At 36.4% G+C, this 27,720-nt stretch overlaps 1 protein-coding gene across 1 annotated transcript in view; it reads left to right on the top strand.

Annotated features, from left to right (window-relative positions):
• Window positions 1–25,071, top strand: part of LOC148302883 (tyrosyl-DNA phosphodiesterase 1-like) — a 35,261-nt gene extending 10,190 nt beyond the window's left edge. Inside the window, exons 8-20 of the mRNA XM_088270875.1 lie at window positions 754–903; window positions 2,586–2,669; window positions 3,002–3,124; window positions 8,512–8,703; window positions 9,589–9,768; window positions 10,497–10,599; window positions 10,782–10,898; window positions 10,977–11,072; window positions 11,871–12,035; window positions 15,400–15,559; window positions 17,102–17,298; window positions 22,253–22,448; window positions 23,789–25,071. Of these exons, the coding sequence (XP_088127001.1) occupies window positions 754–903; window positions 2,586–2,669; window positions 3,002–3,124; window positions 8,512–8,703; window positions 9,589–9,768; window positions 10,497–10,599; window positions 10,782–10,898; window positions 10,977–11,072; window positions 11,871–12,035; window positions 15,400–15,559; window positions 17,102–17,298; window positions 22,253–22,448; window positions 23,789–23,902 (1,877 nt within the window). The 3' untranslated portion in view covers window positions 23,903–25,071. The remainder of the gene's footprint in view (window positions 1–753; window positions 904–2,585; window positions 2,670–3,001; window positions 3,125–8,511; window positions 8,704–9,588; window positions 9,769–10,496; window positions 10,600–10,781; window positions 10,899–10,976; window positions 11,073–11,870; window positions 12,036–15,399; window positions 15,560–17,101; window positions 17,299–22,252; window positions 22,449–23,788) is intronic.
• Window positions 25,072–27,720: the final 2,649 nt, after the last annotated feature.

Raw genomic sequence — 27,720 nt, 5'->3', positions numbered from 1 at the left:
GAATAAATATTAGAGTGAAAAAAACACTTGTATTTATTTGACCCCCCCTGGGAATCGAACCCGGGACCTCCAGAACGGTAGCCGAGCGTGCTGACCATCACGCTACGGAGGCGGACAATATATATATATATATATATATATATATATATATATATATATATATATATATATATATATATACATATACATATACACACGCACACATACATATACATGCATGTGTGTGTATGTCGCTCACTCCTTTTTAGAACGTCATAAACAAAAATCGACAATTTTTTAGTTTTGCATGTTTTTGGAATGCCCAGAAAATGTACTATATCCCAGCAAAATTGGCATATTTTTATCTTAATATTTACCCGCTACAGGGCGGAAAATGTTGTTTTTGCATTTTGAAGAAAAGGTGTTTTTAAATATTTTTTTGAATTTACATAATGTGTATTTTTCAAATGGAGAAAAATCTGTTGCACAGTAACAAAGTTCAATAAGTGGCTTGATATTTATTTTTAATACATTGTATTATATTTTTAAACTTTAAAAATGTTCTCCTAAAAATCAAGTTTTTTGATTTATGACGTTCTTGAGAGGAATGAGCGATGTGTGCGCGTGTTTTCATACAGATATTTAAGTAAACAATATCATATATCAACTAACACTTAATTTCTGGCTATATACTGTGGGACACAACTTATCCGCAATGGAAAATGGCAGTCTTATCACAATCCTTGATATTGCAATGTGTTTATTTTATTCCAGTGGAGAGTCTCATATGGAAATTCAAGGTGGCTGGTCCAAGCTGCATTCCGAGCCATTTGATGAGGGGCAACGCCGAGCAGCAGTTGTTACTGCTGCTCAATAATACCGAAATAGAGAATGCTAAAGCCAACGCCGGTGGAAATGCTTCAGGTACTTAACAAAACGCTTAGAGTGTCAAAAATGAGGTCTCTAAGAAGTGTATCAGGCAAGAGTCTACGAGACAGAACAAGAAACGCCAGGATGATGGATAATATGCGAGATCAAAGATGTCGTTAGGTGGGTAGGTAACGAAGGAGACAATGGTATGCGCATGTGAAGAGAATTGAATTATCCAGACTCCCTTACATCGTACTGTACGGCCAACCCCAAGGTAGACGACTCCCGGGCAGACCACCAAAGACAGCTGGGAATCGACCTCGGAGAATGCTAATCCCTCTAATAACAAAAAATTGCCATTTTGCATTCCCTCTAAACAGCGATCTACTACTGCAGTGCAATACGATACACGTCTCCTTCCCATGCATTTACTTGCCACTTTGCCTCGTAATACAATTCTTCTTCTACAAACCTTCATCCGCACACCGATGGTACATAGGGCGTTGCATCATATAAACGCAGTGTTGTCTTGATCATTAACATATGAAGGAAAGGTGATCAGCCCTCCGCTTCAGGTACCAGTCCAGGGTAATATTGAATAAATGTTTATGTGAAAAAATCACGTATATTTATTTAATCCCCCCAGGGGCATCGAACCTGGGACCACTAAAACGGTAGCCGAGCGAGCTGACCATGACACTACTGAGGTGGATAGTACAATACTAGTGTTTTATATGTTTTTTGACATCTCAACATAGATGAAGAAGAATATGGAAGTCTGGGCATTTACGGGGCTTACGACCCGTCATAGGTTGGTTTAAGTGACCACTTGACACACGTGTAACATTCACCAATTCTACCCATGATTGATAACCACACTACTCAAATTCTTGGAACTTCTATATATATGTTTCAATTTTGAAACGTGGTGCTTCAATCACTAGAATTTCACTAGAGACATCTTTTGGTGAGATGACAGAAGCATTTTATTGAGCTGAAACTTTTTCATGCCTATGACGGTCGTAAGTCTCGTGAATGCCCAGACTTCTATATGCTTCTTCAACTATGTTGAGATGTCAAAAAAAAAAAACACTAGTATTGTATTATCCACCTCAGTAATGTCGTGGTCTGCTCGCTCGGCTACCGTTCTGGTAGCCGAGCGAGCTGACCATGTGAGGAGAATGGAACCATCCAGACTCCCCTACATTGCACTGTACGGCCAACCCCAAATGTAAACGCCCAGAATTCCATATTCTTCTTCATCTATGTTGAGATGTCATTCGACATAGGACTCACCGGAATAAAGTCCATGTCGAATGACATTCGACATAGGACTCACCGGAATAAAGTCGATGTCGAATGACATTCGACATAGGACTCACCGGAATAAAGTCGATGTCGAATGACATTCGACATAGGACCGGAAAGGGTTAAGCCTAGCCTATTGTAAAATTATTTTAACTATATTTGCTAGGTATATTAATTTTTTTTTTGCAAACGATTATAAAATATCAAAATTGCTTTCATGCGACCATTATTATACGGGGACCCATCAAACTGAATGACGTAGACTGAAAAATATTTTAATGAGTTCGGGTATGCAACCCCCGGTGCTTTAGTCATTGCTGGCATCTTCCCTTTCCATGCCCGCATAACAATATATTTGGGATACAGATGAGGTAAGCGAGGTAGCTCAGGGTGCGGTCATTTCACTAATAACATTTTTTTCTGCCTAGGATCCCAATCGCGTCCTGGCTGTTGTAATGAAAAATGCATCGACACATCTGAAAAACACCTAACAAAATATTTTCATCCACATCGTAAGTATAATTTTGTAATTTTATTTGCAACATTTACAGTTTTTTTGCGTCATATGTGGAGCATAGCCATTTACTCCTCCTTCAGTATTGTCTGCTTGAAACAGCATTGTTAATCTGGTCAGTTTAAGTGTAGCTTGCTTGAAACAGAGCACTATTAATCTGCTCAGTTTCATATTCTTTTGTCTTTCTCTTTGAATAATAAGAACTCGACAGAATCAAAAGCTTCAATAAAATACTAAACTAAATACGTCTTAATAGATCAATTTTATCTGCGCTTAGTACGGTAGTAAACATCGCTCATATGGTTACATCTGAAGATTGTTTTTTTTTAGTGGACATGTTTTTAGAAAAATATAAAGGAAGGGGATCCTACGATATTCCGTCTGATGTAAAATATAAGGATAAAATCATTAAGCAGTTGGACACATTGTTAGAAATCCGCGAGAGACAAAAGGGTGAGTACTAATGACAACTATAAACTGCTCATTTTCCTTAGAGCGTTATACCCCAATTCCAGAAAGCAGTCTTTTATTCTGGGAGTTAGTAATTCACACTCTATGGCATATTAACATGTATATATGTATTCGTATATGATTATATACCTAAATTCATTTGATTTTCTTTCAAGTTTATTGTTACAATGATTAAAGATAACACTTGTTTTTTACCACTTGAGTTTTATTATAGACTACATGTTTCAGAAGTTAAACTTCCATCATTCAGGTCCGTATAATAACTAAAATATAAAATATAAAATTGTTCTATAAATAAGGAGAGGGGAAAGTAAGGGGAAGGGGTTAGTCAAGGGGCGTCCCAATAGAAGACGCCATAAGTGTTTTTATGAAACTATTATGTGATTCAGATTTAGATGATTTGTATGTAAAAGAAATGACTAGAATTTATGATATTTGTACATCTCAAAATTATTTTGAATTTAATAGCTTAATTTATGAACAACGAGACGGACTCCCAATGGGTTCTCCTCTTTCGCCAGTATTAGCTGATATGTTCCTTAATGATTGTGAGACAGAATTATTAAATTCTAGTCATCCTATTGTAAAAACATGTATTTTTAGATGGTTTAGGTACGTTGATGACATTTTTTGTATTTTTATTGGGACTGATAGACAACTAGATTCATTCCTCACCCACATCAACACATTACATAATAATATTAAATTTACTATGGAAAAAAATGACGATAATACCCTGAATTTTCTTGATTTATCGATTAAAGTTATAAATAATAAATTAGATTTTAGTATATATGGTAAACCTACACACACTGACACAGTCATTCCAGCTGATTCCATTCATCCTATTTCACATAAAATGGCCAGTTTCCATTCATTATTAAATAGACTAATTAATATCCCCCGCAGTAACTCAAATTATAATCGGGAATTAAACACAATTAAAGTAATAGCAAAAAACAACGGGTATAATAGCGCACTAATAGATAAATTAAATTAAAAATAATTTAACCAAAAAATACATATATTCAGCTCCTAATAATGATTCAATCAAAAATAAATCTTGGCGAAAAATTTTATATACGGGTTCAATAACTAAAAATATTTCGAAAATCTTACCCTCCCATATCCAACCTGCATATTATACAAATAATAATTTACATAAAATCCTCGATAACTCAAAATCTAAAATTGATTTATTGCAAAAAAGTGGTGTTTATGAAATATGTGATAAAAAATATACTGGCCAAACTGCGAGAAATTCAAAGATTAGAATTAAAGAACATCATAGCGGTCTTGTTAGTAATTATTTTTCGGAATTTGCAAATCACATAATAGATACTGATCACTCATTTCACTCTCATAAATTAAAATTATTACACCTTGTTCCATATAAAGGCCAAATTATGAATTATCTTGAAAATTTAGAAATCCAAAAAAACCTTAATTCTAATAATAATTTATTAAATAATATATTGTTTCAAAATTCTTCACCTTTGCTTTCCATTTTTCCTTTGCTTTCAAACTCCGCCCCTTGACTAACCCCTTCCCCTTACTTTCTCCTCTCCTTATTTATAGAACAATTTTATATTTTATATTTTAGTTACTATACAGACCTGAATGATGGAAGTTTAACTTCTGAAACATGTAGTCTATAATAAAACTCAAATGGTAAAAAACAAGTGTTTTCTTCAATCATTGTAACATGTCTTACCACAAAGTTAATGCCGAAACAATAAATAAAAAAAGTTTATTGTTATTCATTTAAGCGTAATGTTAAGAATAAATAAATAAATGCATTTCGCCAAACTCAACTCCTTAGAAAATAGTTATTTATCGAGTTATTGACCTTTGTCTGTGTCTGACACATGTGAATGTTAGAATGTTTCATCTTCCTTTTCTAGGTATGTTTACAAAGGTCAGGGAAGCAATAACAGGGAAATAGCGTAAAGTGCAATATCCTTAACAATTCCCGGAAGAGGCGTCAATAAATAAATCAACTATCTTCCAACATGTTAATCATTCATTAATAGTGTCATAAGGCTCTACTTGGTTTAGACATATTATGGCTTAGTTTAAACATATTATGTATTGAGGGATGTGGACTCGGAGTAAAACAAGACTCTGACTCAGATTCCTATATTTACCAACAACATGACTCCGACTCTAAAAAACTCAATTTCATCGGGTTGTTTACTTCGCATAAAGTCATTTTTTTGTTATTACAAAGGAAACATACCTCTGATCCCTGCTATTATAAAAATTGATAGAGAAACTTGAGAGAATTTTGTTTATGTAACGCAATGATGTCAACATGTGGACGTGACCACTGCAGAATGACTGGAAAAAAATGCGCGCAAATTGCGTGCGAATAAAATGAGAAACAAATGCTCTTTGAAAGGAGACAAACACATTTTTGTAGACTTTATGCATTAAATGGATCTCGGTGATTCACCATATCGGCGCGATTTGCGCCTGCAAGCTTAATATTCGTGCACAATGCACATTCACAATAATAATTTTGAAAATGTATTTTAAATTTTAACGAAAAAGTAGTTGGGGCACTCATTTTTTACGACTCCTACTCCGACTCCACAGCCCTGATATTATGACTTGGCTTTGACATATTATGACTTAGTTTAAACATATTATGACTTGGTTTACACATATTATTATATGACTAAGTTTAAACATATTATGACTTGGTTTAGACATATTATGACATAGTTTTAACATATTTTGATATGGCTTTGACATATTATGACTTGGTTTAGACATATGATATAGTTCAAACATATTATGACTTAGCTTTGACGTAGTTTTAACATATTATTTCTTGCTTTATTTTAAACATATTATAACCTGGAATTCAGACTTCCAAGGATTCGATAGAACACGAACATGTATCATGATGTATTATCTTTTTATTCTAAGGGAATATGAAAGTCTGGGCATTTGCACGGCTAACGACCTATCATTGGCTGGCTTAAGTGATTGCTATACGCACTTGTGTTTACCATTCTATATAGGATAATGTGTATTGTAAATATTATTATTGAGGAACATACTTCATACCTTGTTTTACTTAAAATATGTTATATAAATTTAAGTTTGCTAATTAATTTTATTATGTAATTTTTGGAAAAATTCAAATTGTATTGTAATATTCAAAGAGTTCAGTTGTTGCTAAAATATACTCTAATTGTTTGTTTAAAATAAAATGATATATTTCATGTTAGTTTTTAGTACATAAGACATAATATTAACCTGTCCGGGATTGAGTTTCAGCAGACAAAACTGTATCTGAGAGTGAGTTTTTTTAATTACACCAGTGAACATGATTTATATAAAAATTATCCATGTTTTATTTTGTGTGTTTTCTTTGACAGCGTCATTACCATGACGTTGCACAAACTTTGTTTTAAGTAAAATGTCGTGGGTAAAACAGAAAAATAATCCAGTGTGGTTTTAGTGTACAAATTAAATTACAGATGGCAGTACAAGTGCCGTTTTAGAAATAAATGTCACAGGGCTTTAGTTATAAGTGCGGGCGTTCATGTTCGCTCATACTCCTTTGTAGAATGTTTTGTTTGGAGGAACATGTATGGCTATACTCCCGGACAGATTAAGTACGCTTAGTTTTTGTTTTAGTAATACATAGTAAAAAAAGTTTTTTTTGTTGAGGTTGTTCCGTATAGTCTTAATATTATAAAATTAATAAATGCAGTTGCAAACAATTTGTCACTTTAATTTGTTGAACACGAATGCCGAAGAAGGCTGTGAACGGTACGCAATGCTCATTGCACACCAAGTAGACTTACCAGGAGTCGCGCTCGTATGAAGAGGTGAACAGTTATGCCAAAGGCAAGTGTAATACTTTGACCGGGTCATATAAGAGTATATTCATAAATCCGGTTAAAAGTTTCACCTCACAAAGAGTCCGCACATAAAACAGGTTACGTTATCTAAACTATCACATTCTTACCGATGTTCCTTTTCTCTTTCCATTTCCTTTCCTATATAGCAGTAACGGTTCCAACCCACACGAAGTGAAGTGCGGAGTTGTCAAAATAATAATGAACTAGGCTGATAGCGGGCGAAATGCGATCTCTCGGTGTTGAAAAACCACCTACAACAGATGTTCCAATGGACAAGTAAGGAGAGAATGTGCGGAAAAACCATGTACATACAACAGATGTTCCATTGGACATGTCAGGAGAGAGTGCAAGGCTGAGAAAAGCACTACATGTTGATAAAATCATCAAGGGTGATTTAAAATGTGGGACGATTTGGACACGTGGGAAGAATATGTGAAAAAATTAAAATAAAACTAATTTTTGATGCGAATATAGTTAGAAATAGAAGCGGAGGAAACTTGACAAGTGGCCAGGTCAGGAGCCGGAATAATTGGCTGGTATGTGCGAGGAGATGCATGAATGTGGAAAAGGTGAAGATTGTTTGCAGATACAGAGTGGTGTGGCGTTATATTTTCTTTGCCTACAGCTATGAAGAAGCGACGTGGTAGTTAGATTTTCTAACAGTAATATCTTTCACCCTCCTCCTCAGTATAAGGAAATTAAACCACAATCTGCCTGCGTGTGAGAATTGCATCTTGCTACATCTGTGCCATGGACTCTCACCCAAACTGCCACAATGGAGATAGTTAGTTAAATTTTCTATCAGTAATATCTTTCACCCTCATCCTCAGTATTAGTAAATTAAATCCCAATCTGCCTGCGTGAGAGAATTGTACCTTGCTACATCTGTGCCATGGACTCTCACCCAAACTGCCACAATGGAGATAGTTAGTTAAATTTTCTATCAGTAATATCTTTCACCCTCATCCTCAGTATTAGTAAATTAAATCCCAATCTGCCTGCGTGTGAGAATTGTACCTTGCTACATCTGTGCCATGGACTCTCACCCAAACTGCCACAAAACAACATGTTAATTTAAGTAGTAGATCCTTCAAAAACAACATATTAATTTGAGCAATAGGTTTTTTTTATAAATGGTTCCGTAATTTAATGATTTAATGAAAAATGGGAGTAGGTTATAGAGTATATTATATTTGATTTTGCATGTGTTTCTGGTTTTTGATTTTGCGGTTCAATGAAGTTCTCATGAAGTGTTCTCTATTGGTGATTTGTGTGTCGTTTAGCTGGGAGTCATTTTCCTGCGGTATGTGTAATTTTCTAGTGCACTTCTAAGATTTATTGTAGCGTACGGCTTAATTTGTCATTAGTTATAATTTGATCATTCTGTCTCGGAACTTAAGTATTATTTTCACAATTGGAACATGTAGCCAAAAGTATTTTGCAAAAATTATGACACGGAAAGAAACTAGGATGGCACTTTTTTGTTTTCAGAGCGGACTTATGGCCAAATATTACAAAATGCTCCCCAACCAAACCCTCCTGGAAATATTCCTCGGAACGATGAAGGCTTAGTAAGACGGAGCAGAGAAGGCTCGGCGATCCCTCTTCCTTCGGCTGACTCCGGGAATACCTCTCCTCATGTTGAAAATGCTACTTACTCTGCCAGTTATGGTTGGAAATCTGGTAAGCTATAATGCTAAAATTTTAAGAAAATCCCACTTCCTCCAAGACATGTAAAAATTGTCAACAATTTTTTGATGACATAATGAAAACTGTGAAAATAAACCGACCCTGTTGTTTTGCCTATCGCCAATCTATCGTTTCATATTAACTTTTAGCATAGAAATTGTGCGCGTTTGACATTTTCCGCAAGTAAAATGATACATTTTCGTCTAATATTTGGTCAGGAATCGAAAAAAACTTTAATAAATATCAACCAACAAAACCGGTGTCAAACTAGAGTTACAAAGCATAGAAAATTTAACCTAAAAATTGTTGTCGGAATTTATTTGAGTTTAATGATGTTGGGCTGCAAGAGAAACGCATTCTCACCAGTTATATTCCTTCATTGTCACCTCCCTCGCCGGCCCGGGACATCCAGTACATATGGAAGATATCATCTGACTTACGTCTGATAGAAGACAATATAAATGTACCATCTTTATTTGATCAAAAAATAATAATTACTTTTTTAATAACTTTAATATCCTGATAATACAGATCGACACAAGGTTTCAAAATGCAAAGTCATTACAAATAATAGTCCAGAAGTAAGCTCAAGTTACTCACTGCATACTTAAAATGCCAGCTTCCGTATGGAATCAACACTCCGAGGAAATTATAACCAAAGATATGCTTTTAGGTGTCAGAATCCTTATTTTATGTTAATATTCCAACTGCGCAGTATCGGTAAAACCGGCTAGCTTTCCTGGGGAACATTCGATCCTACATCATTAAACTTTCCCTCTCTCGCTTTTATATTTTCGCAGTCCACCAGTAATGTTTTAGAATGGTCATGTACTCTGGGATTGTGTACTGGGTCCTGTCTCCCGGAATATTAATTTCCAGATATTCCGAGAAGAAGCGAGCGGAGACCCGAAGTTGTGAAAATGGATATTGATGATGACGAGATTGTGAAGCTGACCATGGCTGACAGACATAGGAACGCCGCTCCTTACTACATGTTCTTCAACGCTGTCCCCGCTGCGCCGGAGACAGACTCTCACCCGCTGTCCATCACATTCCAAGGTACTCGCACCGCTTCATATAAAGCCCCACCACATGTTGCCTATTCATTCACTCAAGATACGGTGTTAGCTACTCGGAGTTGAGCGAGCTGGTTGAAACACTCAGCCGTGGGCGTCCACTATGGTCTGGCAGTGCGATCCCAGGTGGATACTATATCTTTAGCCGCACATTGTCAACAGTAAGCATTGCTCACAAACGGTCTGCCCATCCTGCCAAATATCTAAAACGGACATTGCCAGTATGACCGACTTTGTTGTTGACTTCATTGTTGACATTTGATACCGAAGCCTATGCCTTATATGTATCAAGATCCACATCAGCCATGGGGATGTGGATATCTCGGAGGTATAAATAAGAATATTATTAGTACCTTCTATGTATTGTAGTATATTATATCTTACTTTTACAGAAAAATAAATTTATGAGACAAATGTGGTAAGAAATAGAAGCAGAGAAAAACGTGACATGATAGTGTTAAAAATACTTGAAAGTGGACAGGTCGGGAGTCAGTATATATATATATATATATATATATATATATATATATATATATATATATATATATATATATATATATATATATATATATATATATATATATATATATATAGTGTGCAAGTCCTTCAGCTGTTTTCCTCGAGTCTTATAACACAATTTACGTGAAACAATTGTTAAATGAAGTTTGTATTCTTCTTGGATATTTTCTAACTAATATTGGTTTCTTTCAGATATCTTAGACCCAAGTATGGGAACACTTAAATCATCACTGCAAATTAATGATATGGTTGATCTCGGATGGCTCTTGAAAGAATACGTAACGGCCGGTTACTCGTAAGTAGAAATTCTCGGCGCATGTTATTTTCTTTAAAGCATTCATCGCTGTTCCTTGTTTTCTTTGCCGGTGAGCACAGCGGTTTTCGAACAAAGTTACATCCTTTAATGTTTTCTGTACTTTAGCGAGTAAAATCAAAGTTTTTACCTATTACAATTGAACGGTATTCTACTCATTCCAGAAACCATCCACTGACAATAATCCACGGTTTAGAAAGCGATTCACTGCGAACCGCCAAAAAAACGAGACCAAATATTGAAACCTTTCCAGTTCCCAAGTCTAGAGGAATACACAACACGTAAGTAACTGCAGTAATTCCTGAAGTTTTGTGTTTCCTCAATTGTATTATGATGTCAAATGATTGTTCTGTTGGCAGGAAAATGGCGATTCTCGTATACAACGATGACTCGGTGAGAGTCGTCATTTCAACAGCCAACTTGTACCGCGAGGACTGGGAGAACAGAACTCAGGGGTAATTGTATTCATTTCTTCATCTTGTCCACATTATTAGTGCGCATATAAGACCGGCATATGACGATGGCTCGGTGAGAGTCGTCATTTCAACAGCCAACTTGTACCGCGAGGACTGGGAGAACAGAACTCAGGGGTAATTGTATTCATTTCTTCATCTTGTCCACATTATTAGTGCGCATATAAGACCGGCATATGACGATGGCTCGGTGAGAGTCGTCATTTCAACAGCCAACTTGAACTTTCTTTCTAGACTAATAGTGCCTGTCTAGAACTAGTGTTTGACAATGACTCGGTGAGAGTCAAGGTTTTACAGGGTCGCAGGGTCAATAAGAGATTTTTTTTCACTCTGGTATTTATTTAAACCATTGCGACACAAAGCCAGCAAATCACCGGCCAAGGTCAATTTGTCATTGACTCACAAAACCGGCGATTTGCTGGTTTGTCCTTGAAGTGATTTTTTTTACATTAAAACTGAATGAAAATAACTTTATTCATAAATTTATATTGAAAATAGATTATTATATTTTACCATTTTTATGTTGTGTGTTAATATTATTGTGTCTTAATATTATTATAGTAAAAAATGTGTCCTAATTAAATAGTGCGTTGTATGAAGAAATGATGTCATCTTTATTAGTGGTGCATTGGGTTAGTATGTATTAGCTTGGACTGTGTGAGGCTTCGTGAGATCAGTGAGCGTGATCTACACAGATTAGATTTAGTTACCTGTGCACATTGGGTGTGAATGAGAATCAGAAGAAGAAAGCAGCAAATGTTCATTGTTTTTATTTTGCAGATTGTGGATCAGTCCTCGCTGCCCAAAGTTAAGCTCATCTTCTGTTTATGGCGAGTCTCCTACCAACTTCAAGCATGCGCTCAAACAATATTTATTTTCCTACCAACTTCCTGCCATTTATCCATATTTGCAATACGTAGGAATGGCAGATTTTTCCAAAATAAAGTAAGTTGTTTGATCATTCTATAAATATAGATAAATATAAGAAAATTATGGAGCGTGCTGGAAAAATATGGAGTAGACAATAAACTTATACAAGCAGTTGCTTCCCTCTACGAGGGCAGCACAGCTAGTATAAGAGTGAATGGGGACATTACATCATGGTTTGCAATATCCAAAGGCGTAAAGCAGGGATGTGTAATGTCACCATGGTTGTTTAATCTCTATATGGACCATTGTATGAAAGAGATTGAAAGTATGGTAGTCGGAGCGAAAATGATGAATATAACTGTTAGTTGCTTGCTGTATGCGGATGACGCCGTACTGCTAGCGAGCAGCGCGGAGGACTTGCAACTAATAGTGTCAAGAATGTACGATGTATGTACGGAAAATGATCTGGCAATGAATGAAGGTAAGTCAAAGGTCATGGTGTTTGAAAGAGAGAAAGATTTGACAGAATGCAAGATTATCGTGCACAATGAATCCCTAGAACAGGTGCAAGAATTTTTATATCTAGGAAGCATGTTCACAAGGGATGGAAAAGTGGATAAGGATATTGAGAGAAGAGTGAATGCAGGGAATAGAATAAATGGTGCTTTTAACAGAGTGATTGGGAATAAGAATATGTCCATGGAAGCCAAGCTAGCGGTTCACAACGGCGTGCTAGTACCGACACTAATGTATGGAAGCGAAACATGGAACTGGCAAAGGAAGGATGAAAGCAGAGTGAATGCTGTTGAAATGTGCTCCCTCAGACGAATGTGTGGAAAATCATTGTATGACAGAATTAAAAACGATGATATAAGAAAGGAATGTAAGGCTGAACGAGGAATAATTGAAAAGATTAGAAAGAGCTCTTTGCGGTGGTATGGACATGTGGAGCGAATGGATAGCGAGAGAATGACTAAGAAAATATATGTGGCGAATGTGAGAGGGAAAACAGAACGTGGACGACCGAAAAAGACTTGGCACGATCAGATCAATCAGAACCTAAAATCTGGCGGTGTCAAAAGTCTGCGTAATCGGAGGGCATGTATGACTAGATGTATGGATGTGAAGGAGGCTAGGAGTGTATGTCAGGACAGAAGAGTGTGGCGTTCCATCCTCTCTGCCTACCCCTGCGGGGAAACGGCGTGATGGTAGTTGTAACGGACCAGCTGAGTACACGGCCCCAAAATGGATTAAATATATGTAAACATGAGCGGGGAAATCGGGCGAGCGCACCGACGTCCTCTCGCAACGGCAATCAAATATAGAATGCGCTAGGCGCGGCGCGCGCGGCGTCTTATACGTGGTACGTAAGACGTTATTTACGTTATGAGCGGGGAAATCGGGCGAGCGCTACGAGAACTTCTCTCCATGACCACCAAATCCCGAATGCGCTAGGCGCGGCACGCGCGGCGTTTTTTATGTCGTATTTACGTTATCACGTGATATTTACGTTGCGAGCGGCCGGCCTGGCGCAGGTTAGGGTAGGGGGAGAAGATTTCTGTCGCTCGGTCGATTTCGACGGACCGCGCTGTATATGAACGAATAAATATCTGTGCCATTTTATGAATAAAGGATTCCACTCACACCGAGCTCTGCGTTTTACTTTGATCCTCACCTACCCTGCGCTACTACTTCGATTTCGGAATCTTCTGGGACTTGACCATCGCTACACCCACTGGACTACGAATCGATTACACGGACCTACAGCTCATAACTTTCGGAATTTACGACCCCGAGAGCGACGGAGCGGAGAAGCCACATCCACACCTATACACAGTCTAGCGGTGTGTTGGACAGACGCTGTCTGTGCGACACAGTAGTAGTAGTAGTAGTAGTAGTATAAGAAAATTAAGAAAAAAGGCTGGAAAGACAACGGCGGGATAACTTGCTACAATTTATTTTTATTTCATCATACACACATTTACAAATTAAAATATTGTGCCCTTACAAATTTTTCCATGCCGAGGGCACATTTTACACTATTTATTTATAAAATTATAATAAAGAAAATTTATTATGACATGCGATCAAATATGACATTGCCGAACAATGCGGTATACCACCTTGATCAAAAAGTTCCCGGAATGTGTGCAGAAAATTAAAAATACAAGATTATTCATCAAAATCGATATTGTTCCCTTCAACCCACTTACGCCAGCGCTAGATCAATCCTCGAAACATTTTTATGATCGGTTTTCGGTATGGCCATCAGAGCCATCCTCCATTTTTTCATGACCTCATCTCGGATGCTGTAACGCGTTCCGGCAGCGGTTTCTTGAGTCGACCGAATAGGAAAAAGTCGCAGGAAGCCAAATCAAGCGAATTCATTGCTTGTTGGATGGTTTGATTCGTTCCGTTTTTAGCCAAATGGTCACGGATAACTATGGCGTTGTGCGACGGTAAGTTATCGCGGTACAAGATCCACGAGTTGTTTGCCCACAAATCTGGTCTTTTTGGCGAATTGCTTCACCCCAACGTCTTGAGCGGATCCTAAAGCGATGCCTAACTCCTCTGCAATCTCTCTAATTGTCAATTTCCGGCTTACGGTCATCCATTCTTTGATTTTGTTAATGTTTTCGTCGGTTTTCGATGTCGAAGGCCTGCCATTGCTTTCATCATTGTTGACGGACTAATGGCCACTTCTGAAACATTCATTTTCTTCATAGTATCGTTGCCGAAACACTTTTCAAGCATTTTCAATGTCGTCGCACCCCTAAAAAAGCAAGATTTACATAATACAAACTCGTTGTAGCAAATTCATCAGGCAAGGCCCAGCGTGCTCCACAAGCTGTTTTAGGGTGAGGTCGGAACTGTTCATCAGCCTCTTCTAAACCTTTCATGCTACAGGGACAGGGAAGTTGGCTTTCGAGCGCCTCGCGCTACTCTGTATACTTGCTACTACTGCTACTACACCACTACCAATGTAGAACTTTGATCCTAATATAACCAGTGTACACGTGAACCTAATATTTTTGACAACATTTTGAGTGTATCCAAATACATATGTACTTGTTCATAAATCTGGATTATCTCCAATTATAGGAGTTATTTTATTTAGGATTATAATCCAGGATTCGGACCTCAAATACAAATGAAAGAGTTTCAGCTCAATAGAAAGCTTCTTTCATCTCGCCAATAGATGTCTCTGGTGAAATTCTAGTGATTCAAGCACAATGTTTCGAAATTGGATCATATATATATTTAGAACTTCTAAGAATTTGAGTAATGTGGTTGTCAATCATGGGTAGAATTGGTGAATGTTACACGTGTGTAAAGTGATCGCATAAACCAGCCTAGTCGTAAGCCCCGTAAATGCCTAAAATTTTTATGTTCTTCTTCATCTATGTTGAGATGTCAAAAAACTTATGTTTTGTTTTAGTGTGTTCTTGGTGACGTCCAGTCCGGGTATAGACACATATTCATATGGTTTGAATCGCATGAACAATCTTCTGAACCTGCACTGTGTACCCGAAGTCCCGAGCGAATGGGATTTAATTGTCCAAACATCGAGGATTGGAAAAGTTGGCGAGAACCCTCGGGTATGTCAGACAAATAACTCTTCATTACTCTAATGTGTAAAGCCAACTAACCGTAACTCAAGTTGCGGCTGTTTGGCGCAACACGGCTCAAAGTATTCTTATAACTGGCCTCTATTGGCGTAACACGGCTCAAAGCATTCTTATAACTGGCCTCTATTGGCGTAACATGGCTCAAAGCATTCTTATAACTGGCCTCTATTGGCGTAACACGGCTCAAAGCATTCTTATAACTGGCCTCTATTGGCGTAACACGGCTCAAAGCATTCTTATAACTGGCCTCTATTGGCGTAACACGGCTCAAAGCATTCTTATGACTGGTCTCTATCATATATGATATTTACTTGTATATTATGATTGTATACAATCACAGATTTTGCTCAATCTCTTTCCTTTAACAAGATATTCATTATCCAAATAGCCGCAAAATTGTACTAATTTGATACATGTTTTAGCAAAAAAGCATCATTTTAAGTAAACTTTAACCTGGTTTATCTCAAAACAACTGTTTTTAAGTTGCGGCTATTTGCCTTTGCACATTAGTACTGTTATGTACTAAGGTGGGGGAAGATGATTAGTAATAACTCGCCAGCACTTTGACTTGGGTTTATCGTAAATTAGCATTACTAGGTAGCTCTAAGTGAGTGACTGCTTTCTGGGAGACAAATCTAGAATGCCCTCGCCAGACTTTGCGGGTATATACATGATATATCTAGTAATTGGTGAATCTTACCAATGTGTCACCAACTTACCCACATTCCTTACGGTTACAATTACAGCGGCAACTCCAAGTGTGTCAACTATGCACTGGATATATTTGACTTTACTTCTTTTTGGCGAAAAACAACATTATAATTGAAATGTAACTTTGTTTTAAAATCACTATAAATATTTTATTATAATGTCTACCGGTTTCGAAGCTAACCGCTTCTTTATCAAGACTGATTAATTAGTATAAATCAGTCTTGATAAAGGAAGCGATCAGCTTGGAAACTGGTAGACATTGGAATTATGTTATAATAAAATATTTATAGTGATTTTAAAACAAAATTACATTCATGCTTCAAATATAAATTATAAAAACAATGTTTATTATTTTTCTTTTTGGCATCATTAACATCCTGATCGAAAACACTGGTTGTCAACAGTTTTGTTAAATGGATAACTGTTGTTGTTTCATAAATACATACTTTGCTATGCTAAAGCCAAATATAATTACAACTTTCCCACTGTCCATCGCTTTTTTAAATAATTTTTACATACACACATGCACACACTGTCTGTTGCCTTTTGTATGCTGATGACGCTGTGCTTGCATGGTGACAAGAGTGTGTAGTGTGTGCAAGGAAAGTGATTTTTCTGATGAACGTGTAATTGTTTTTTAAATTTGTGAATTTGTTTTAATGTTCTTTCCTCCACGTGTTTAAACTATCTTAACACACTTAATTTTATCGATAATTTTTCTTATTTATTACCATTCAAACATGTGACATACATCTTTGTACACTTATGTGGCTAATTCTCTATATGAACAATGTATTTTAGGCTTGGCTGGAGGGGGTATTTCAAAGGAAAATGTGTCCCAGCCTGAATCCATTGCAAACTAAACAGCAAGATCTTCGCCTCATCTATCCTTCATTCCAGTCCAGATATAAGTCATTTGATGGCCTCGACTCCAAAGGATCCCTCTGCCCCGCGTTCACTCTGGGGGGGAAAGAAACCTGGATCGAGTCGTATCTTTAGTAAGAAATCTTGATTATAATTAAAATATAACTTGCTTTTTAAATTTATATAAATATTTTATTATATCTTAATTATAATGTCTACCGGTTTCCAAGCTAACCGCTTCTTTTTCAAGACTGATTAATACTATAACACTATCTACTAAACCAATTTCTAAATATTTTGGCTGTTAGGCAAAAGAGCTCGGGTAGATCTCGAGTGGCTTTATTTTGTGTGTTGATTGGCAGTCACAGACAAAAGGGATCAGGGATGTTGAGTGATTAGAAACATATTTAATAATGGACTTTTCTTGTGTCATCATCATCTTCTAAAGGCAGCGCCTTGTTGTGTCAGCCACTTGTCTCTGTCAGTCGCCATCCTCTTGAGCTGCGAATAGGAGGAGACGTCCATGAGCCGCTTCAAATCCTGGAAGTATGAAGTTCTTGGGCGGCCTCTTGTTCGTTTTCCCAAGATTCTTCCTTCGAAGATGTTGCTAAGAAAGGTGCTATGTCTAATTGAGTGCCCTATTAGCTTGGCCTTCCTCTTCAAAATATGATTTATAAGCTCTCTTCTTTCTTTTACGTCCTGCAACACCTTTTCGTTGGACTTCCTTACGACCCATGATGTTTTGGTCATCTTCCTCCAAACCCACATCTCAAATGCTTCAAGCCGGTCTTTTTCCTACTTTTGGATGGTCCAGGTTTCACACCCATACAACAAAACACTCCAAACAAAAGCCTTTATGAATCCTTTTCTTACTTCAATTTTTAAATGTTTGTTTGATAGGAGGCTGTACTTTTTCATAAAAGTTTGCTTGGCTAGCGTTATCCTCTTTTTTATGTCTAGGGTACATTTATTGTTATATGTTAGCGTGCTACCCAGATAACAGAATTGATCCAACTGTTGAATTACTCTATTTCCGAGAAGTATTGTTGGATGGAGGTCAGATTGCTCTTTTTCAACGATCATTGATTTTGTTTTGGCGGCATTAATTTTCAAATGGAACTTATCCAGAGCATTAGAGAGAGTGTTTAACATGTGGTTCATGTCACTCTCGTCCTCTGCTATCAGGGCGATGTCATCAGCGAATCTTATACAATGTATTTGTTGACCGTTTATTTTTACTCCATTTGTTTTTTCCTTCAACTCTTCAATGGCCTCCTCTATGAACAAATTGAATAGATAGGGTGACAGCGGACAACCCTGTCTCACACCTTTTCTTATCTTGGCTTCTTTTGAGGAACCATTAATATCTATGAGAGTGGATTGGTCCTTGTACAATTTGAGGATGGTTCTTCTGTCCTTCCAATCAATTCCTCTTTTCTTCATGACTTTAAACAAGAGGTACCAATCCACTCTATCAAAAGCCTTCTCTAAGTCTATAAAGGTCGTGTATGTTATAAGATTCACATCCAGTCGTCTTTCCAGTATCTGTCTCAGTGCCAAAATTGCCTCTCGTGTTCCCACTCCACTTCTAAAACCAAACTGATCCTCTCCAAGCTGTTCCTCCACTTTCTTTTTCAACCTGCCCTTTATAGTGTTCAGGAGCACTTTGGATGCGTGGGATAGAAGTGTTATGGTTCTATAGTTGTTGCAGTCTGCTGCATTTCCCTTTTTAGGTATTGTTATAGACTTACTCTTTACGAAGTCGTTGGGCAATTTTCCCTTTTCATAGCACTCACTTATGATGTTATATAGTGCTGTCTTCGTCCGTTCGTCTACATTCTTTAAAACCTCAGCAGGTATATCATCTATCCCAGTTGCTTTTCTATCCGTTAAGGCCTTCACTGCAAAATCGAATTCAGCCCTTGTCAAGGGTGGTCCCTTGCAATCGGGATCTACTTCTTCTTCTGGTTCCAAATAAATCCTTTCGTCTTCGATATCATTTCCACAGTACAGATCTTCTAGATATTCCTTCCATCGCTCAGCTACCTTTTCATTTTCAAATAATAGGTTTCCGTTTTTGTCTTTAACAATATTGCTCTTTGTTTTAGGTGTATATTCTAGGCTTTTAACTCTGTTATATGCTTTATCGATATTATTTTTGTGTAGTAGGCTTTCGATTTCTTTACAGTTTTCACGTAACCATTCATTTTTTGCATTGCGACATTGGTCTGTAATTTGATTTTTGATCCGTTTGTATTTGACATAATCTTTACTCCTTAGTTTGTTTCTTTCCTTGATTAATTCTAGTATTTGTTGATTCATCCATGGTTTCCTGGGTTCTAGGACGTTTTTCCCAATACTTTCGTCACATGCTGCATTGATGTTTTTTTTCATTGTCTCCCAAGAAGTTGGTTCTATCTCATTATTAATCTTTACTAGAGTTGATTGGAAGTCTTTTACTAATTTTATATCTTTTAATTTTTCCAAACACCAGTGCTTTTTCTTGGCCATGATTATTTTCTTAAATCTTTAATCTTATTGCATACCGCTTTGACTAGAGTGTGATCACTATCTATTTGATTTCCAGGGTATGAGTGACTAGATCGTATTTCATTTCTATATTTTTTCTTTACTAGAATGTAATCAATTTGATATCTCCTCGTGTCTCCGGGGGCCTTCCACGTGTACCTCCTTCTCTCGGGGACTTCGTACATTGTGTTGGTGACGATCATCTCAGACTGCTTGCAAAATTCTATCATTTTTTCTCCTCTTTCATTCATATTTCCTAAACCAAACTTTCCGATACATTCTTGATCAGTTGTTTGACTTCCGACTGAGGCGTTGAAGTCTCCCATAATAATCACATTTGATTTGTTTTCGGTAAGTTTCAGCAGCTCCTCAAGTTGTTCGTACATGGTGTCAATTTCTTCTTCGTTGCAGCTTGATGTTGGAAAATACACTTGTATGACGTACATGTCTGTGGGCTGGGCTTGTAGCTTTATCATAATGATTCTTTCATTTACGTGAAAAGTGTTAAGGACGCTGTTCTTCCATCCACCTTTCAAAATGATTGCTACACCTTTGCTGCCTCTTTTTTCACATCCACTATGAATTATTCTCAAGTCGTCTTTGACATAATCGCCATTTCCCGCCCATCTTGTTTCAGAGATACCTAGGATATCTAATTTTGCTTGTGTCATTTGTTGAGAGATTTCTTCGATTTTGCTCGGTTGTAGCATGGTTCTAACATTCCAAGTACCAATGTTGAATTTGTTGTCACAAGGGTTTCGCTGGTTGACGACCTGAGAAGCCTTGTTCCTTCTCCTGCCGGATCTTGGGGTCCGAGGTCCATGATCAGTAAGTCTTAAGTTGTTGATCGACATTTATGGCTAACCAGGGTTAGGGAATCCTCAGGATCTTTAATGCAGTGGTATCCCTCTGGCCTTCTGCATCCTCAAGCCGTTGACCACATTGTTTGGTTCATCCGCCCTTTCAAGGCAGTTTCCCACCTTGGGGACAAGAGATTGTCCCACTCTACTTAGCTCATCCGCCCCAAAGGCCGTTGGCTTTGTAGAGGTGCCTCCTTATTCCGGGAGACTCTCGGTCGTCAGAGCCTCGTCAGCGTAGCAGGGTGCACCACATGCAGGTGAGGTTGACATTTGAGTAGAGAGGTTATATATTCACTTCATACTCCAAGCACACCCCTTGTGTATTTATTAGTAATTTATTATTGATTTCTAATATTTGTAAGTAATCTAATTTAAGTCCTCTGTTGCATGCGTGTAATATATTTAATCCTTTATTTTGATCAGATTCGTGATATCAGGTGATTGTCAAATTCAGAAAAATAATTATTATTTAGACATCTTGTATGCTCTTTGTATCGGATTTTAAATGAAGTTATATTTGATTTCAATTGGAAAATCACAAAGTTATTGCTTCAAATATAAATTATATACATCTTGATTACTTCAATAAGAATGTATTGTGCCACTCGCTAAATGGCCTCTCCACCAACGGCTGCTCGTCCCCGCTTACTTTATGTTTCTAGGGGATACCAGAAACCCCTTTTTATTCCTAATCTCTCCATTAGGGAACATTCTGGCAATTTCCTTCTCCCCGCTGACGAAAATTTTTGGCGCGGGGAGTAATATAAAAAAGAGCCTGTGGCAAGTATTTAAACCTGAAGTAATGTATATGTTGACAACAAAAGGTTATTAAAAATTAGTTAGATTATTAAATGTATGGTATAGTATTGTTTTGTATTTTTTCCTTCTTAGTGCCAATCTTCATTCAATTTATTTTGTTTAATTTTGAAGGCAGTTGGAATATAACACGGTCGACTTTATTTCTGCAGCAATTGACATAGGCAGCGTAACGACTAGTGGTACTGGAACACTCGAAGATGAAGATGGAAAAGCACAGTTGGAAACAATTATTTATTTGTCAAAATTATAAAACTAGGAGCAAAGCGACGCCAATATATTGTTTCGCTGTTTGATGTTTCGCTTCTTAACAGTACTGAGTAGAAAAAAACACAAGAAAACTGAAGAAAACAGGTCACCGATTCCGATCAAGTTATACTCAGTACTAAAAAATTAAAGGGCAAAGAGCGCGATGTATTACGTTTAAAATTATAATCTAAGAAGTATTGGTCCTCCACGCTTTATATACTATTTTAAGGTAGTTTTTGTGGTGGTAAACATATGAGAGTCAATGAACTGCGTCTCTTTGTTCTTCTCGAATATGTACATAATCTTATTATAAAAAAATGCACAAATTCTTATAAAACTGCACTAATTTTTAAGGCGCTTGCAAAAAATACATTGTTTTAAATCTTTTTAACGATAAGACAATGTCTATCCATTGCTTAGGCCGAGTTGTGTTATCAGTGTTGAAGTTAAATGAAATATAAAATAAAACTTTTGAATAAACTAATTTGGGAGGAACAGGCAGTGTTTATTTTCTGCATCAACTGACATCAAAAACAGTGTATATTTTCTGCAGCAACTAAGTTTTCTTAAAAATGTTTATGAACTTTCAAGTATTTTAAAATCAGTGTCACTAAATATATTTTTGTGATTTAAGTGATTGGAACGCGACTAAGCTGGGTAGAAAGCGCGCGCTGCCACACATGAACACCTACCTGCGCGTGTCTCCCGACTCTACGAAGGCCGCCTTCTTCCTGCTGACCTCGGCCCCGCTGGCCCCGGAGTCCTGGGGGAACTTACAGAGCAACATCCAATCTTACGATGTGGGGGTGCTCTTCTTGCCCAAGTTTGTAGTAAGTATTAATTATTGTCATCAACTGAGCGGGGGACTTCATGACCCCGAAAGTTTACTTTTCAACCAAAATGTTGCTGGATCATGTAGTACGTAATGTGAGATTTGTTACGTTATGAATAATTGAAAAAATAAAACAATATCATATTTGAGACACAAAAATTATACATAAATACAAATACCGTGTTAATTAAAGATACATATACAAATACCATACATACGCGCATGCACACATACACACATACACTCCCATATAAGATTTACGAGGTCTGTTCAAAAAGTATCCGACTTTTATTCATAAAAGCAACTATTATTGAGATACAATTAAATGACACAAAGTAGCCCCCTTGAGCTGCTACACACTTCTCCCAACGGTTCTGCCACTGCCGGAAGCAACGTCTTCCCTGGTCTGAGATCTGGTCTCTTTCAAAGGCATACGCCTACGGGAAAAAGCCAGCAATCACAGGGAGCGTATTGAGAAGTTGAGATCATCCATCAGAGTCTCCAGCATGTCCTGTGCGATGTCCACACCAACTTGCTTCCGATCAATTGTCAGCAACTTTAACTGAATATGCTATAAATCCTAGTACATAATAGGCAAGGAGAATATTCTTAGGCAACTAGTGATTTTTTACACAACTCTAAATGACAAAGCTTCACATACGGTTTTGGAAAGTGATGCAGAATTCATGAAGACATATTGCTCACTCCTTCCAACAACGTCATATATCAAAAATTGTCAATTTTCAGTTGTGCATGTTTTCGAAATGCCCAAAAAATGTACTATATCCCAGCAAAAGCGGCATATTTTAAACTTAATATTTACCCGCTACAGGGCAGAAAGTGTTGTTTTTGCATTTTGAAGAAAAGGTATCGTTTAATTAATTTTTTAAATAACACTAAATATTTTTCGATGCAGAAAAAACATTCAGGTTTTACCTAAAAAGATCTGCTGCACTGTAAAAAGTTATATTTATTATATTTTTAAACTTTAAAAACGATAAAACCGTGAAAAACATGGCATGATCAGGTATGCCAAATACTTGAAAGCGGTCAGGTTAGGAGTCGTAACAATCGGCGGGTATGTATGAGGAGATGCATGAACGTGAAGGAGGCGAAGAATGTTTGCAAAGACAGAGTGGTGTGGCGCTCTATTCTCTCTGCCTACCCCTACGGGGAAGCGGCGTGATGGTTAGTTAATTAAAAATGATCTGAAAAATCAAGTTTTTTGATTTATGACGTTGTTGAAAGGAGTGAGAGATGTGTCATAATGCTTTTTAACAAAAAGTGGTATTTACCAAGTAAAATTTCAATTAGTGTAACGTTTTGTTTATTTTTCAGATAAAACAAAATTTCTTCTCTGTGAAGGCAGACGACCCCGACAGATTACCTGTCCCATATGATCTCCCACCAACGCCTTATTCTTCTAAAAGCAATTTGACCGTCGGAATATAACGACAATATCAGGACATCTTCAGAGGAATAAATATCAGTTGTTATTCCAATAATTGAAACAATTTAATCATGTAGCGTACGCAAAAAAAAAAATCTTTTGTAATTTGTATCTACCAAAAATGCAATTTTTTGGTTCGTTTAAGTTTTTCAGTTCAGTTATTTTTAATTTCATTAATTGATTCGGCAGTCAATTTGTGGTAAAATCTAACCATTTTCAATTTAAGTTTTACTTAGTAAATACCACTAGTTCTTCAAATGTATTGTGACATGTGTTTTGAAGCATTCCGCATCATTTTGGTGTTTGAAAATGAAAATGATGCGGAATGCACTGAAAAACGTGTCGCAGTAGAATTTAAGAAATAGTGGTATTTACTAAGAAAACTTATATTAAAAACAGTTTTGTATCTTAAATTAAAAACAGTTATGTATCTTATATGTGAATATCTATATTATCTTAAAGGAAAATGCACTTGGGCCCAAAACGTGGCTTTGAGTGGCATGGCTTTATTCCCTTTTGAAAATGTGACCAGATTCCTATTGCGAAAAATTTAGATTTTTTAATAATTACAGAATTTCTTGAGTTTTTTTCATACATCTCTTTACCAAATTAACAATAAGATCTGTGTTCTTTTCCCACTTTTGACCATGTATGACATTCAATTATTATCACAGACTAACTAATTTATATATAATTATGTTTAATTTTCCATATTTAAAACAGCAAAAATCTATTTGTGTCATTCCAAAAAAGATTCTTAATAAAATATATTTAAAAAAAACTTACTCTCCTACCTGAAGATGTTTATCGGGGTAGGTTGAGTAACAATTATTTTAATGGATATATTTAATTTCCTTCTAACTTGTATTAGGTATGGTATTGATGAAAAATATTTTGTACATAATATGTACGCAGATAAATATAAAAGGATTTTTTCAAACCATTTTTTTCATTGAGTGCTTTAGATTTAAGTTTTTAAATTTTATGCAGTATTTTTATTTTGTTCCCACCAACAATAATACATATATGATAAAGGGCACTGAAATAAAATCTTGCTTTATTTATCAAGTTTACACATTTACTGTGTATGAACTGCAATATACTTAATTATGTTAATTTTAATACTTTTTAAAATTATACTATAGCAATTAAATAAATATGGACATACCTATTGTAGATGTATTTTTTTCAAACAATTAATTGGTTACTTTATCTGCATTTGAGATTTCATGGATAAACACATTTTTTTTTACAGTGCAAAGTTAATCAGTTTTTAATCAGTGCAAAGACACAGAAAATGCTCAGTCATCGCATTTCCTACCATATTCTTAATCTAGCTAAAAGTAAACTATGTTGAATGACCACAATGTTCTCTGCAATTGTGGGCAAAAGGCTATTGCGCTTGTTTTCGCAGATACGGCTGGCTTAAAAAACAACCTCGTACTATAAACGCTACTGCATGGAGCTAAAAGGTATATTCTTGCAAACTTCATCAAATTTGGATATTGCTTCGCATGGACTGACCATCAAAGTTTAGGGTCGGGACTAATTTTCTAATTATATTCAATGTTAAGGGTCGGAACTAATTTTCTAACTATATTCAATTTCATTACCAATCGCGCTTTTTTCTTGATCCTGGCACTGACTACTATTTCATTGATACAATCCCAAAGGGGGCTTGTGCAGTACCCAGAATTTCACCGTCCGGCAGTCCGGTTTCGAAAAATAAAAGCGACTACGACATTTTAGCGTGATCGAATTTACGCGCAACATGTTCACGCACCGATCCGAAGAAAGATGGACAGAAGCACAAGCCAATCCAAGGCAATCATCGTTTTAAAACGCTAACTGAAGTACCGGACGGTAAAATTTCGTGTAGTGCACAAACGCCCAAAAGGTGCCGAAGCTTCACCTGATTCGTGATCCAGCTTGATTACAATATAGAAAATATAATGTGTCAGATATCCAAATTCCGGCCAAATCACCATCTATGTTTTTATTATTTCTTTTACCTGCATTTCAAAATGTAGAGTTTATACAATTAATATCCATTAATATGTGGAGTATGCATAATTAATATCCACCCTTCATATTTTAGCAGGTATTGAATTCAAAATTTATTTTATGTTTCCGTGTGTTTTAAATACAATATTAAAATTATTGTTTTCATTCAAACCCTTTTACGCACCATATAAACACAGTGTTATCTTGATCGTCAACACATGAAGGAAAGGTGATCAGCCCTCCGCTTCCGGTACCAGTCCAAGGTAATATTGATTAAATATAAATGTGAAAAAAATCACTTTAATTTATTTGATCCCCCCTGGGAATCAAACCCGGGACCTCCAGTACGGTAGACGAGCGTGCTGACCATTACAATACCGAGGCGAAAAATTATACCAGTGTTTTATTATTTTAATGTACAAAAACTGCATTTTGAAATAACTGGTTTGCGAATATTTTATGAAGTTTCCATTTTAATACAATTAAATCTAATCAACAATCTAAATTTTGCACGCACTGCGTCGTGATACATAGCAAATGCCAAAAGAAATGTCAAAATAATGGGACGCTTTTCTTGAATGACTTGCGGTGTGGGAATGAAAGTTTGACGAGGCGGACGTAGCGCCATCTGTCATTCAATCAAATAAATAATTTGTTCGGTTTGAAAAATTACTAAGATTACTAAAATCGTGATTTAAAAGTGGGAGGGTGGGGTACGAAGGTGAAAATTAGCATTAAACAATAAATAAAACCATAAACAAAATACTGAAAGGATTTTTTTCTGGATAGGGACCCCTAATCACCTAGCGGTATGAAATATACTTTACGACCTATTCTCATACCTATCAAATATACATATTTAAAAAAATAAATAAACAAAGTCGATCTATTTCGGAAGAGTACGACTACTATTTTATTTATTTATTTAAACTTCATGTACAGAAAATTAATAAGTACATTGGCGGGCTTATTGCTAAAAAGCAAATATCTTCCAACCAACCAAAAACAGACTAGTGATATTGAACAAAACGTTTGATACCATATATGCAGTGAGAGGGTATATAGTACTTGAACATTAAAAAAAACATAAATTACAAATTAACATATAAAAGACATAAATTAAACAGGGAGTTCAAGGAAGGAGGTAGAGGGAAAAACTAAGGGAGGAGGATTGATGGACAGTTAGGATTGTAATGATAAATAGTAATGTCTACTACTGTTACTACTTGGCCGACCTTATTTTCGAAGAAGTATGGCCCGATGACGCCGCCAGCCCATAAAACGCACCAAACAGTCACTCTTTGTGGATGCATCGGCTTTTCAACAATTACTTGTGGATTCTCACTTGCGCAAATGCGGCAATTACGCTTGTTATCGAAAAATAATGCTGACAAAAAAATAATCACGAAGTGCACAAAATGCATTTTGAATTTGAACGTCCATTTTCATGAGACGCTTCCTCTCCATGGTTGAATTTAAAGACTAACTAATTTATATACATAGTTGAATTTATCAAACACTGAAACAAAGAAATCTCAAATAAAGTTGGGCAAAAAACTTAATATTAACTTCGTAGGTTATGTATGGTTGGTTTATTTTGTAAATTAAAAGCATTGATAAGTTTGTGATATGGTAATAACACACTCTCCTTATCATCCATTGTGTACTTTGTGTAATACCTCTTATAAACATATGATTATTGTCTAATTCTATAGCTCGGCTGTCCAAATTTCAAACACAGTAAGGGACATTTTTTTGTAGTAGGTTTTTTTTGCATTTATGGACTAAGTAGACTCTACTTAGTCCAAAAATAGAA

The sequence above is a fragment of the Brachycentrus maculatus genome, unplaced genomic scaffold (genome assembly GCF_059751285.1).
Source record: "Brachycentrus maculatus isolate JH-2025_06_01 unplaced genomic scaffold, ASM5975128v1 h1tg000400l, whole genome shotgun sequence".
Classification (NCBI taxonomy): Eukaryota; Metazoa; Arthropoda; class Insecta; order Trichoptera; family Brachycentridae; genus Brachycentrus; species Brachycentrus maculatus.
The sequence above is the reverse complement of the archived record's forward strand: the minus strand, read 5'-3'. Positions and strand labels throughout refer to the sequence as shown.